This window comes from Pygocentrus nattereri, chromosome 2, assembly GCF_015220715.1.
Source record: "Pygocentrus nattereri isolate fPygNat1 chromosome 2, fPygNat1.pri, whole genome shotgun sequence".
NCBI classification, from domain to species: Eukaryota; Metazoa; Chordata; class Actinopteri; order Characiformes; family Serrasalmidae; genus Pygocentrus; species Pygocentrus nattereri.
Window position 1 is genome coordinate 54,574,923 of NC_051212.1, and position 14,515 is coordinate 54,589,437.

A 14,515-nucleotide genomic window follows, 5' to 3' on the forward strand; every position below is an offset into this window, starting at 1 on the left:
CACGGTTCATGTGATCTGGGTGAAAGAAGGTGACAAGAAGAAAGAACCACAGTTGTCCACAGTTGTTTATTCAGGATCTGTTTTTAATCAGACGTTCTGAGAACGTTACAGTAACGCTTAAAGGTAAAGCAGTTACAGGTCGTTCCAGTCGCTCTGCAGTTTCGTGAGTTTCAGTAAAAGCTGCAGCAGGAAGACGTTCACACACATCTCACTGTAAACACATGAAAAAGCATTAATTACACACTTTATTACAATGATTTAGAGCTGTTATTAGCAGGGTATAACAGGTACAGGATAACTACACTGGCGCAATAACTTCTTCTTCTGCCATATCGAAATTTTCAATGAGGACTTGTTTGAAATGCTGAGATGTTGTGTTTATATACTTACCCAGTCGTGATTACCACCTGAAAACAAAAGAAACAGTCGTTAAGCTGTTTGTTTGGACACAAATACATGCTGAACACTTTGTGTTTTCCAGCTTTGTTCCTGCACAGACGGACCATCAACTGTTTTATATGGGTATTGTTCAGTATCTGTTTCAATGAGGTAAGGCTCAGTCTTGCTTAGGAATAAAGCTGGTGGGTCATCTTGGGTTCCACAAGATTTAGCACTATTTGGTGCCCCCTCTTGGTGCAGTACTGACCACCTACCTAAGCTTTCCCTCAGTTACTCTGAGCTGTTTTGGACACGTCACTCCCAATGCTGGAAATCCCGCTGTTAAAACTCTGAGTCTCTTTATGAATGAATAATAATGATAATTATTTGCTAAACTATGTCTTAGTTATTGTGACAACAGGGATTTTTGCCAGACTGTGTAGCTCTTAAATAGAGTTGAAACTCATTACAAATAGAGAGCATACTTAGTAGCATTAATAGCCTTGTATGCTGTAGAGTGGGGTTCAAGTCCCCGATTGGGTAATAATTTTGGGTGTCTTAGTTTCCTCTGAAAGATGCTCTAACTGCCTCTCTTAATTAAAGTGGCTCCAATGTGCTGAAAATTCAAGATCTTTTTTCCCCTTCCTAACGTGTGTGCAGGCCGCCTTAGAGGTTTGCGGAATGAACAAGTAATAAGATTCATAGTAAGTGATTGTATGTATATGAGTAACATTAGAGTCAGTAATTCTGATAGAGTATAGAGTGTTTATGGAGAGGCTTCACATTCTCTCCATGCTGGCGCTTTGCTGGTGTCCCACAAGGCTCGGTTCTGGGTCCTCTTCTCCTTTTCTTTACACTCTCCACTCGTGTCCCACAGGTCTCAGTTCTTTGTCCTCTTCTTTTTTCATTTTACACTCTCCACTGGTGTCGCACAAGGCTCAGTGCTGGGTCTGCTTCTCTTTTCACTTTTGACCCAAGGGCTACCTTATTCAATTGTTATTCGGTAGCCAACCCAAAGAATTACCTAAATAAGGCACGCAGAGACGTTAAGACGCTGGTATATTAACAGGTTTATTAAGGATAGAAGATTTGACAGATGCACACATCATAGCGATATCAGACCCACTTCTAAAATCACATCACCCTAGCACAATCTGGGCCTCGATGGATTATTAACTACTAATGGTAGAATAACCACGCAGAAAAAGGAACCACAATACCAGCCTGGGTTCAACCCCCCATACTAAATTACACACTGCAATTAAATTAATTCAGTAGACGATGAAACAAAATCACATAAATATACTTCCAATCACCCACACTAATCAAATCGAAATAAACCAAACGTGACACTGCAACCTTCAATATAGGTGGGACAGAAACCCGGCTTAAATGGGCTGAATATCCTCTACCTTTCAGCGTGCTCTTCCTAACCGTCCTTACTAAATTAAAAAGGCACCAGATTAACCAGGGGTAGAATATATTAAGGGCTGCCCTGGGTCAAAAAGCCTCCCAATAATATACTAAAATATTCCTTTATTAACTATTTAAAATTATGTAATGCAGAGATATAAAAAAAAAGGGGAAGAAAAAAACAGTGGCTATTGTTGCTGGTCGTACAGACCGGTTAACTGTAGCAGGTGGGATGCACAGCATCCCCAGATATCCCCAGGGGCTCACACAATATCTGCCATGCCACACTGCTGATTCAGAAAGCCCCCCACTCTCCCTGTGTAAATGTGGGCTTCTCGCACACACACGGCGCCAGCAGGCTCAGTCACGTTCCTATGGTCTTCCCCAAAAGTTTAAAATGCAAGATAGAAACATACAGCTTCACGGATCTTCCTGACGCTGAGCTCAGATTTGCCACCACGAGATCAAATGATGCTTCGTTCTCCCTGCGCGAGACTATATAGCGGGTGAAACCGAGATCAATCAAAACGCAAGTGTCAAAATAAAAGCCCCCTCTTGCCGGTACAGAGCCACTAGCGGACAAAGACGCTATAAAAGTCGCTACAATTAAGCGACCATTTTCAACCTAACGGTCTCACCTTTTGCCCTATGCTTCTACCCATCACACACTTTAAACTCTTCACTGGTGTCCCCCAAGGCTCAGTTCTGAGTCCTCTTCTCGTTTCACTTTACACTCTCCACTGGTGTTCCAGAAGGCTCAGTGCTGGGTCCGCTTCTCTTTTCACTTTACACTCGTTCTCTTGGTAATGTAATATCCTCTCATGGCTTCTTTTATTACTGCTATGCTGAAGACACCCAGCTAATGCTTTCCTTCCCACCTTCTGATACTCAGGTTTCCAGTCACATCTCAACATGTATGTCTGACATCTCTTCATAAATGGCTTTTCACCACCTGAAGCACCTGAAGCTCAATCCTAGCAAGACTGAGCTGTTATTCATCCCTGCAACTACAGGTCCTCATCATGATCTTACCATCTCATTCAGGAACTCTTGATTGCTCTGTCTGAAGATGTAAGAAGTCTCGATGTGATTCTGGGTGGCCAGTTATCGTTCTCAGCCCATAATGTGAACCTGACCTGGTCATGCAGGTTTCTCATGTACAACATTTGGAGGATTCCACCCTTTGTCACTCGAGAGGCCGCCCAGGTGCTTGTTCAGTCCTCTCAAGGCTTGACTACCGCAACTCGCTCTTTGCTGGTCTTCCTATGTGGCCATCAAGCCTCTGCAACTCATCCAGAATGCAGCAACACGGCTCGTCTTCAATCTGCCCAAGTTCAGCCACATCACCCCACTGCTGTTCTCCCTTCACTGGCTTCCTGTAGCAGCATCAGATTTAAAACCCTGATGCCTACAAAGCCAAAAATGGACCAGCCCCTCCTGACCTGATTGCAATAGTCAAAACTCAAACTGTAACTTGAGCCCTTCGAGTACAGCTCGGCTTGACCAACCATCCTTCAAGACATGTGGAAGGCAAGCATCAATACTCTGTCCTGGTGCCCGGGAGGTGCAATGAACTCCCACTGGCTGTCTGTACAGCAGAGTCTCTCATGGTCTTCAAACGCAGACTGAAGACAAGTCTCTCTTTACAGCACTTAAGTGAGCACTGAGTTAAATATTTATTGAAATGTATTACGCTATGTTCTTGTTCTCTAGGTTTCAACAAGGGCTTTCGTTTCTAGCAGTATCTCAGCTCAGGAGCAGCTTTCTCTCTAACCTAATTGTAACTAGCAAAGATACTTTCTTCGAGTGGACAACAAAGCACTTAAGTTGCTCTGAATGAGAGCGTCTGCTAAATGCTGCAAATGTAAATGTTTATGCGTATGAAAGACACTCACATCCTTTGTAGTACGCTCTTCCGTCCTCACATTTGATGTGCACTCTGAGAAAAGAGGAAGAACACATGAAGGTGCTTATTTCTCCGTGCTGCATGTACTCTCTTTGCGGAGAACGAAACTTTGACTGATCCAGTCTACATGGAGCTGTGGAAACAGAGAAGCGGTCAAAAATCTTTTGCAGGTTAGCTGAATTAGTGAATTTACACTTTCAGCTTCTTTCATTTCTGTCGAGTATCAAGTGAAACTGACCTTTACAAGCAGGAAGATCTGACCATTTCCCTTTAACACACATTACTTCTTCTGGTCCGACGAGTTTGTAAAGTGCAGCACAGCTCACTTTTAATATCAGCCCACCTAGAACCTCCGTAACATTGGCATTTTCAACAGCGGGATAATCTCCACAGAGAGCTGAAAATAACAGACAGTTTTAGTGTTTAGTGAAGATGAGAAGACAGGATTAGCATCACTTTGCTCTGGTTCACCTGCTTTAAAGCTCTGCAGTGATTCCAGTGTAGCCTGCATCGTTTCCACCGTCGTCTTCAGGGCTGGTTAAAATAAACATTGATTCATAGGTTAATCATTATGTGTCCACTGATTGGAAAACTTTACTTCCAAACCCTTCCACTGAAACTAACACAGAGGTCAATCATCCCCCGTACTGATAATCGTTTTTCCTGAAGATGAACATTAAAAAGCTTCTCTGTTAAAATGACTCCGACCCTTCAGGCTAAGCTTGAAAACTGCTTTACAAATTATGCAGAATACGTCAGAGATTTAGGGCTAAGATTTACCTCCATTCTCCTTCTGCAGTTGCTCCACCAAGACCCTCTGGTTCTGCATCATTCCTTCCATGGTTCTCAGTCGTTCTTCCATGTTCTTCAGTTTCCCCAGTTCTTCCATAATGTTCACGTTCGGCGACATGAAGTCCTGCGCCAGTGCGCCCCCCACACACAGCAGCAGTGCCGACAGTACAGCAGTCGCCGTCTTCACCATCTCTGCATCTGATACAGCTGTGCTTCACCCAGAGGTTTGACCAGCAGTAAATGAGGTGGTGATTTAAAGGGTAACACTGGACTGTGGAATCACTGTCTTACATAAAGCTCTTGCTTCCAAAGCAAACATGGACTTCAGTACCTTCTCTGTTCTCTACAGGCTGTTTTACAAGCTCTTCATAGCCAAAGACGAGCTTTTCAGTGAAAACTCATGATCTTTTTGTAGAAAACCATGAACACCTTCAACCACAGCTACTGTTTTTAGGGTTCAACTTTTGCGGCCCCTTTATAAGGATCAAAGCCAAGATCTGGGAAAAACTAATTGGTTGGTTAGTGTAGTGGGTAACACTTCTGCCTTCTACACTGTAGACTGCGGTTCAATCCCAACTTTGGCAAACACCCTACACTACACCAATAAGAGTCCTTGGGCAAGACTCCTAACACCACCTCCGCTTACCTGTGTAAAATAGTCAAATTGTAAGTCGCTCTGGATAAGAGCGTCAGCCAAATGCCGTAAATGTAAATTAACTTAGAACTTAGAGGTCAGGTGACTGAACACGTGACACAGGGTTATTAAGTAAAAATTGGTAACATTTTATTTATTTAATCGATAATTGACATGACAGATAACATAATCAGGGATAGTTCTTTTCTGTGGTGTCTACGTAGATCCTAAGTGAGCTCTCCTATTGGTCAGGACTTCAGGGGCAGAAGAGAAGTCCTAACACATTAGATCAGTTATCAGCGTATGTGACTAATTGTGCTGCATTGCCAAAATATCCTACCGTAACCATTTTGATCCGTCAGACATTATAATAATAATAAATATGATTCTTCCACTGCAAGTGTAAAACATCAGAACCATTAAAGATCACACAGGAAACATGCTATGATGAGAAGAAAGAACCACAGTTGTCCACAGTTGTTTATTCAGGATCTATTTTTAATCAGACGTTCTGAGAAACGTTACAGTAACGCTTAAAGGTACAGCAGTTACAGGTCGTTCCAGTCGCTCTGCAGTTTTGTGTGTTTCAGTAAAAGCTGCAGCAGGAAGACGTTCACACACATCTCACTGTAAAGACACGAAAAAGCATTAATTACACACTTTATTACAATGATTTAGAGCTGTTATTAGCCGTGTTGACCGATACAGTTATTTCTCCTTCTGTCATATCACAACTTACGAGGTCGAATCATTTGAAATGCTGAGATGTTGTGTTTATACTTACCCAGTCTTTATCACCACCTGAAAACAGATGAAACCGTCATCAACTACAGCACAAATACAAGCCAAATAAAATCCCTCAGAGATGAAAAATGTCCAGTTTTCTGAAAAGCAGAGCAGAGAAATCTCCGAGCGGCTCCTGCACAGATGGACCGTTTAGCCCTCAGACTATTTATGTTCCCTCTTGGTTGGAGTGTGTAATAAATGTGTTTTATATGGTTAGTCGTCAGCGTCTGTTTCAGTAAGGTACTGACCGCCTACCTGGGTTTTCCCCTCAGTAACGCTGACCTGTTTAGGGTAAAGTGGTTATTTTTAACATTTGGTCAGACACCGATGTTGCACGAGAGGGCCTGGCTCACAGTCATTGTAGCTCATCTCAAAAGTGTTTGATGGGGTTGAGGTCAGGGCTCTCACCACCCCAGCCAATGCTTGGCATTACAATACACATACACTCACCGGCCATTTTATTAGGTACAGTTGGTTCAGTTGCTTGTTGTTACAAATAGCTAATCAGCCAATCACACGGCTGCCACTCAATGCATTTAGGCATGTAGAGGTGGTCAAGACAACTTGCTGAAGTGCAGACCGAGCATCAGAACGGGGAAGAAAGGGGATTTAAGGGACTTTGAACGTGGTGTGGTTGTTGGTGCCAGACGGGCTGGTCTGAGTATTTCAGAAACTGCTGATCTGCTGGGATTTTCACGCACAACCATCTCTAGGGTTTACAGAGAACGGTCCGAAAAAGATGATGAATGATAGAAAGGCAACAGGAACTCAAGTAACCAACCAGAATCTCTGAGGAACGTTTCCAACACCTTGTTGAAAGTCTGCCATGAAGAATTAAGGCAGTTCTGAAGGCAAAAGAGGGTCCAACCTTTTACTAGCAAGGTGTACTTAATAAAGTGGCCGGTGAGTGTGTGTATATATGTGTGTGTGTAGGGGTGCAATGCCAGGCTGCTCTTTGTTGACTTTAGCTCTGCTTTCAATACCATACTCCCGGAAAGACTGACAGTTAAGTTACTGGACATTGGTCTTTCAGAAAACATCTGCTGCTGGATTAGAGACTTCCTCTCAGATCGCATACAGAGAGTTAGAGTTGGTCCACTACTCTATACCCTGGACACATATGACTGTGTTAGTATCCATCCAGACAACATTACAGTTAAGTTCGCAGATGACACCATCCTTCTTCTTCTTCTTCTTCTTCTTCTTCTTTCGGCTGCTCCCTTTAGGGGTCGCCACAGCGGATCATCTGCCTCCATCTTGCCCTATCCATTGCCTCCTCTACTTTTACACCAACCATCTCCATGTCCACCTTCACTACATCCATAAACCTTCTCTGAGGTCTACCTCTTCTCCTTCTACCCGGCAGCTCCATCTCCAACATTCTTTACCAATATATCCACTATTCCTCCTCAACACATGTCCAAACCATCTCAACCTGGCCTCTCTGGCTTTATCTCCAAACTGCTCCACCTTAACTGTCCCTCTGATCTGCTCATTTCTAATCTTGTCCGTCCTTGTCACTCCCAACAAAAATCAGGAGCATACCAGGAGGAGGTCAAAAGGATGGTGCATTGGTGTTCAGACAACAACTTAGTCATCAACACCTGCAAAAGTAAAGAACTCATTGTAGACTTCAGGAGGAGGAAGTCCAATTTGCAGCCAATCTGGATAAATGGGCAGTGTGTGGAGAGGGTATCCAGTTTCAAGTTCCTTGGGATGCATATGGATGCAGACCTCCAATGGAGTTCCAACACCTCAGCGGTCATGAAAAGGGCACAGCAACGTCTCCTCTTCCTAAGGATCCTCAGGATGCTCAATCTTAAGAAGGAATTGCTGACTGTTTTCTACCGCTGCTCCGTGGAGAGTGTGGTGACTTATTGTATCTCTGTGTGGTTCTCCATGTCACACAAAAAGGACTTACAAAGGGTCATCAACACCGCCCAAAAATCATTGGACATCCCCTACCATCCCTTAAGGAACTCTACAGCAACCGCTGTCTCAGAAGGGCAGACGGAATTAAAAACAACAGCACACACCCAGGATACCGAGTGTTTGAACTGATGCCATCTGGCAGACGTTACAGACAAATGAAAACAAGGACAAACAGACGAAAAGACAGTTTTTACAACAGGGCCACAGCTCTGTTAAACACAAACATGTGACTGATCTGATTAATACAAACGTGACTAATCGGGTTATGGTCCAGTGTCATACTGTGCAATTAACAGTTCATTTCAATGGGCCAGTGCAGTTTATAACTGGAAAAATTCAAGTTTGATAGGTCATGTGCAGTCGTCTTTTTGTCTGTAAATTTGTATAGCATTTAAGTTATTTTATCTTATTTTATTTTTTCTCTTTCTGCTTTTTTTTTGCATCACTGCTGTCGGAACAAAACCTTGTATCTCCAAAACGGTAACTTTACAGGAGAAGGAAAAAAACACACATTACTTTCAATGTAAGTCAATGGAACCAGAAGTCATTTTGTTCCATTTCTTTTGGTCCATCCTTCATGTAATTTACACACAATATAAAGGGCAACATGCATTTTCATATCATGTCAAAAACTCAAAATTGACAAAAATGGAGATACAAGGTTTTGTTCCGACAACAGCGAGATATAAACCACATTTTATTTATATATATTCTTTATTGTAGTTATGAAACTTACAAGCTAGTTGCTCTTTTTTCCCTTCCCAGTAATTAAGAATTTCATAGTAACTGAGCTCGTGGTGGGTAGCGCTGTCGCCTCACAGCAAGGAGGGCCTGGGTTCGATTCCCCGGCCGGGTGACCGGGGTCCTCTCTGTGTGGAGTTTGCATGTTCTCCCCGTGTCTGCGTGGGTTTCCTCCGGGTTCTCCGGTTTCCTCCCACAGTCCAAAGACATGCAGTCAGGCCAATTGGGTGTGCTAAATTGTCCCTAGGTGTGAGTGTGTGAGTGACTGTCTGTGTCTGTGTGTCTGCCCTGCGATGGACTGGCGACCTGTCCATGGTGTATCCTGCCTTCCGCCCGAAGACTGCTGGGATAGGCTCCAGCTCCCCCCCGCGACCCTGACGGAGAAGCGGCTTGGAAAATGGATGGATGGATGGATAGTAACTGAGCTGTGACTCGCAGTAACTCAGATAAAAGCAGGGTGTTTATGGGCAGGACGGACATGAAGGACACTCACATCCTCTATAGAGCGCTCTTCCGTTGTCACATTTGACCTGTACTCTGGCAAAGGCAGTACAAAAAAGCCCTTCCTCTTCTCCGTGCAGCATGTACTCTCTTTGAGAATAATGAAACTTTGACTGATCCAGTTTACATGGAGCTGAGGAATCAGAGAATAGAGGTCAATCATCTGCAGATTAGCTGAATTAATGAATTTACACTTTCAACTTTCGTGTTGAGCTATAAGTGAAACTGACCTTTACAAGCAGGCAGCTGTGTCCATTTCCTGTCAACACACTTTACTTCTGCTGGTCCGTTAAGTTTGTGAAGATAAGCGCACCTCACTGTTAATGCCAGCCCATCTGGAGCCTCCGTAACATCTCCGTGTTCAATAATGGGTAAATCTCCACAATGCCTGACTGAACATAACAGACATTAGTGTTTAGTGAAGATGAGATTACAGGATTATTAATAAGAAATTAACAAAGATTTCAAATTTTTCATACAAATGAATGAGTTTATCATAAAAACAGGATGGCATTCAGAGAAAGGAACAATAATCAAAGCCAGTTGAAGGAAGCTTCCGCATCAGGTTGTGGGTCCAGCAGTAAATTTGTGGAGGTTTGTGGACGTTTCATTGCGGTCAGCAGTGGAGTGCAGTGTTACTTTCCTTTCTAACCACTTGTTAAACACATTTTTATGTCCCTGCCTAACAAGTGTTTAAAAAGTGAATTCTCCCCCTCCCTTTATTTTGGCAGCAGAACTCCAACATATTGACTTAATATAAAAAAATATAGACTATTGACTAAATTATACCTTGTAGAGTTAAAGCACCTCAAAATGGACTTTTCCTCTGAAATTTTGACTTAATATCTCAAAGTAATTAATAATTTTCTGAAGAATTTGAGAATTTGGGATAAAACGTCAATTATCGCATACGTATAGTCATTATTTTGACAAAGTATATCCATATTTTGAGTCAATAAGTCATTATTTAAACTTACTAAGGCGTTGGATGTGTCTCAAAATCTAGCGAGCTCCTGTACATAGACATCATTTTACGTCATAATACAGGGTGTCCCAAAAAATTGACATCATTTGAGACGTTAATATCTGAGTAACTGCATGTCGTAGGCAAACGAAATGAAATGGGCTTGAACAAAACAAAATTCCATCCATCCATCCATCCATCATCGTTGCCCGCTAGTCCAAACAGGGTCGCGGTAGCAGTTGGGAGAGCAGAGAATCCCAGATGACCCTGTCCCCCGCAACTTCCTCCAGCTCATTCCCGGGGACCCCAAGCCGCTCCCAGGCCAACTTGGAGACATAATCCCTCCAGTGGGTCCTAGGGCGACCCCGGGGTCTTGTCCCGGTAGGCCATGCCTGGAACACCGCCACTGGGAGGCGTCCAGGGGGCATCCGGATCAGATGCCCGAACCACCAAAACAAAATTCATTTATCAAAATTCTAACAAGAAATTCAGAGGGATGTAGATGTTATTACTGATTTTAAAGCTTCATCAATGTTCAGTATGCGCACCGCCTGTGACACGATGTACGTCAAGTCAGTATTCCAGCTCCGGTCCCCAGTTGGTGTATTTTTATTGAATTTTCTCGAGAATGCGCTGGACAGTCTTGTTTGACTGTGTTTGTGCACATTCTACCACACAAAATGCCCTTTCATTTCTAGTGAATGCCGTTCTTCACCATGAAAAACACAAACGATTGAACTTGGTTAGTTTTTACACATTTTGTTAAAATTGGGATCATTTGAGGAGAATTGGCTTTTATTACTAGGAAATGAAGGGCAATTTTTTTGGGTCACCCTGTATGTGCTCTTGATAAGAAGACTATCTCAATCCTTAGATACCTCAAAATTCTTAGATACCTCATGCTGCCTACTGAGGTATATTATTTTTCGAGAGAGCAGTTAATTAATTTTTCGAGAGAGCAGGCTTTTTTTAAGCAGTTAAAAAAAGCCTTGAGGCAATCCCACGATGCAATGCAGCGCAACTTTTGTTTGAAGATGACGGGAGTAAGCGGTTCAGCATGCGGCGAAGTCATTATCAAATGTAAGTTATTCTGATTTTGTTGGTGCACAAACAGCCTATATTTTGCAATTTACCATTTACAGTATTCAGAACACCGTCAGCATCCATGCATGCACGGATTTTGAAGCCTCAGGCCATGTTGTTAGCTGGCTGACAACCAAGTAAGTTTGTCAAACTTACGTTTCCTCAAACGTTAACTACTGATGAGCTAGTGCTGTCTAGTCGTTGATCCATTGGTAGAATAATGAATGTTATATGGTGCTTTCCTGTAATTTGCTAGATTTGCTTGTTAGCTATTTAGTTCTCTGTGAGCTGTTTTGCTCTGTGGGGCAGCAGATCAGCGCTTGAATCCTTCATAAAGGCTCGTATAGAGAGAGAGGCTGTTCACCAGGGAGAAAAACTCCAGTTGCTTCAGATTTTCATTGGAAATCAGCAGGAGCTCATCTGATTCCCCCTAATCAGGAAAACCAGTCAATCAGGAAAACTGGGTCAATCTCAGCACTGCTGTGACACTGATGTGGTGGTGGTGCGACACACTAACACACCACCACCACGTCAGTGTTACTGCAGTGCTGAGAATGACCCACCACCCAAACAGTACCTGCTCTGTGAGGGTCCATGCGGGTCCTGACCACTGAAGAACAGGGTAACAGAGTATCAGAGAAACAGATGGACTACAGTCTGTAACTGTAGAGCTACAGAGTGCAGCTATATGGTCAGTGGAGCTGATAAAGTGGACAGTGAGTATAGAAACGAGGTTGTTAAAATGGACAATGAGTGTTGATAAAAGAAGGTGGGTTTAATGAAGTGACTGGTTCATGAATATTTATGCAAATTCAGTGTAAATAAATTGATTACTAAAATGTTGTAATTGTATGTAGCTGTGTACGTAGTTCGATAACTACCGAAAGACTGTCTTTAACTGTAAATTTATTGGTATCTGACCTGTGCATTCTGTTGTTTCATTCAAATACTTTTAAAATCTCTATAAAAAACCGGCAGATCAGGATCGATGGTGGTGAAATGCTGAGGCGACTCTGATGGTAAACGCCGGTCTTGTACAGTGAGCTGGAGCAAGTTGCGACGCCACTGCTGTTTAAATAGTGTCTAATTTATCTGTCTGATAGTGTTAGATGGCGTTTCCATGTTGCCTCTTAGACAGCTGCCTATGTAGACAGTAGCTACTAAGAGATCTCACTAGGAAGTGGGACATATTGTTATGAGAAAACAAGTCATTTATTATAATAAATGTTTTTACAGTCAGTATTTTGAGCTTCTCTATTACAGCCCCATTTCCAAAAAAGTTGGGACGCTGTGCAGAATGTAAATTAGGATGGGTAATCAGTAGGATGCAGTGATGTGAAAATCATGTAAACCGTGTTTTTAAAGGAAAATACTACAAAGACAACAAATCAAATATTGAAACTGAAAAATTTTATTGTTTTTTGAAAAATATTTGCCCAGGACACTTTTCCACTTCCCCTCAGTCCATTTTAAATGAGCTCAGGCCCAGAGAAGGTGGCAGCGTTTCTGGATCCTGTTTATATTTGGGTTCTTCTTTGTGTTTTAGAGTTTAACAGCGTTTGTGGATGCAGTGATGAACTGTGTTCACAGACAGTGGTTTTCAGAAGTGTTTCTGAGCCCATGCAGTGATTTCCACTACAGAATCAGGTCTGTTTTTAATGCAGCGCTGCCTGAGGGCCCAAAGATCACGGCCAGCAGATCCTGGTTTTCAGCCTCGTCCCTCACAGACAGAGATTTCTCCAGATTCTCAGAGTCTTTAATGATATTCTAACCGTAGACGATGAAAAGCAGAAGCTCTTTTATGTTTTATGTTGAGAAACGTTCTTCTTGAACTGTTGCTCTATTTGATGATGCAGTCTTTCACAGAGTGGTGACCCCTCCTCACCTTTACTTCTGAAAGACTCCACCTCTCTCAGATGCTCTTTATACCCAATCATGTTACCGATGCCTGTTGCCAATCAACCACTGTTTTTTTTAAGCATTACACAAATTTACAAGGGTTTTTCGCCCCTGTCTCAACTTTTTTGGAACTAGTTGCTGGCATCAAATTCAAAATGGGCAACTATTTTTCAAAAAACAATAAAAATTTCTAACTTTCAACAATGTTATATGGTGTCTTTGGAGCATTTTCAATGAAATATAGGGTGTAAATGATTTTTACATTATTGCAATTTGTTTTTATTTACATTTTTCAAAGCATCTAAATTTTTTTGGAAATGGGGTTGCATTATAGTAAATAACATTTTGAGAAAATAAGTCATTACTCCAATGTAATGTGCCTAGATCTTACTCTGTATACATGCTGGTTCTAAAGAGTACAAAACACGTCCATAGCGGAATCTGACACTGAGATGTTATGATATGGGGGAATTCAGGGTTATAATAGTACCCGTAAATCTCTACTGAAGGCCACTGACCCCTGGTTTATCCTCACAGGACTGTCTAATTCGCAGTTCAAATATTGGTGCAATGTTTGTCTCCTGAAAAGAATGGAAGCTGGAATAAAGCTAAAGAGTGACTCACTCAACACTCAGAGCTGATATTAGATTTTGTTAAATGTGTGTTTCTGTTTTTATCACCTGGTTTACTGCTCTCCAGTGATTCCAGTTTAGCCTGCATCGTTTCCACCGTTGTCTTCAGGGCTGGTTAACATAAACATTGATTCATAGGTTAATCATTATGTGTCCACTGATTGGAAAACTTTACTTCCAAACCCTTCCACTGAAACTAACACAGAGGTCAATCATCCCCCGTACTGATTATCGTTTTTCCTGAAGATGAACATTAAAAAGCTTCTCTGGTAAAATGACTCCGACCCTTCAGGCCAAGCTTGAAAACTGCTTTACAAATTATGCAGAATACGTCAGAGATTTAGGGCTAAGATTTACCTCCATTCTCCTTCTGCAGTTGCTCCACCAAGACCCTCTGGTTCTGCACAGTTTCTTCCAAGGTTCTCAGTCGTTCTTCCATGTTCTTCAGTTTCCCCAGTTCTTCCATAATGTTCACGTTCGGCGACATGAAGTCCTGCGCCAGTGCGCCCCCCACACACAGCAGCAGTGCCGACAGTACAGCAGTCGCCGTCTTCACCATCACTGCGTCTGATACAGCTGTGCTTCACCCAGAGGTTTGACCAGCAGTAAATGAGGTGGTGATTTAAAGGGTAACACTGGACTGTGGAATCACTGTATTACATAAACCTCTTGCTTCCAAAGCAAACATGGACTTCAGTACCTTCTCTGTTCTCTACAGGCTGTTTTACAAGCTCTTCATAGCCAAAGACGAGCTTTTCAGTGAAAACTCATCATCTTTTTATAGAAAACCATGAACACCTTCAACCACATCCACTGTTCTTAGGGTTCAACCTTTGTGGCATCTGGTAGCCCCT

The 14,515-nt window shown here is 42.5% G+C and overlaps 2 protein-coding genes across 2 annotated transcripts; both read right to left on the reverse strand.

Moving 5' to 3' along the window:
• Positions 1-47: 47 nt before the first annotated feature.
• LOC108430717 (complement factor H-related protein 2-like) lies at positions 48-4,762 on the reverse strand. Its single transcript, XM_017703367.2, has 6 exons — positions 4,478-4,762; positions 4,169-4,231; positions 3,936-4,094; positions 3,687-3,830; positions 391-407; positions 48-211 (listed from the first exon to the last, which is right to left on the reverse strand). The coding sequence occupies exons 1-6, from the start codon at positions 4,677-4,679 to the stop codon at positions 209-211; spliced, it is 588 nt and encodes a 195-aa protein (XP_017558856.1). The 5' UTR covers positions 4,680-4,762; the 3' UTR covers positions 48-208.
• An 823-nt stretch (positions 4,763-5,585) lies between these two features.
• Positions 5,586-14,286, reverse strand: LOC108430783 (coagulation factor XIII B chain-like). Its single transcript, XM_017703492.2, has 6 exons — positions 14,019-14,286; positions 13,710-13,772; positions 9,314-9,475; positions 9,076-9,216; positions 5,908-5,924; positions 5,586-5,750 (listed from the first exon to the last, which is right to left on the reverse strand). Exons 1-6 carry the CDS (start codon positions 14,218-14,220, stop codon positions 5,748-5,750), a joined length of 588 nt encoding a protein of 195 aa, XP_017558981.1. The 5' UTR covers positions 14,221-14,286; the 3' UTR covers positions 5,586-5,747.
• Positions 14,287-14,515: the final 229 nt, after the last annotated feature.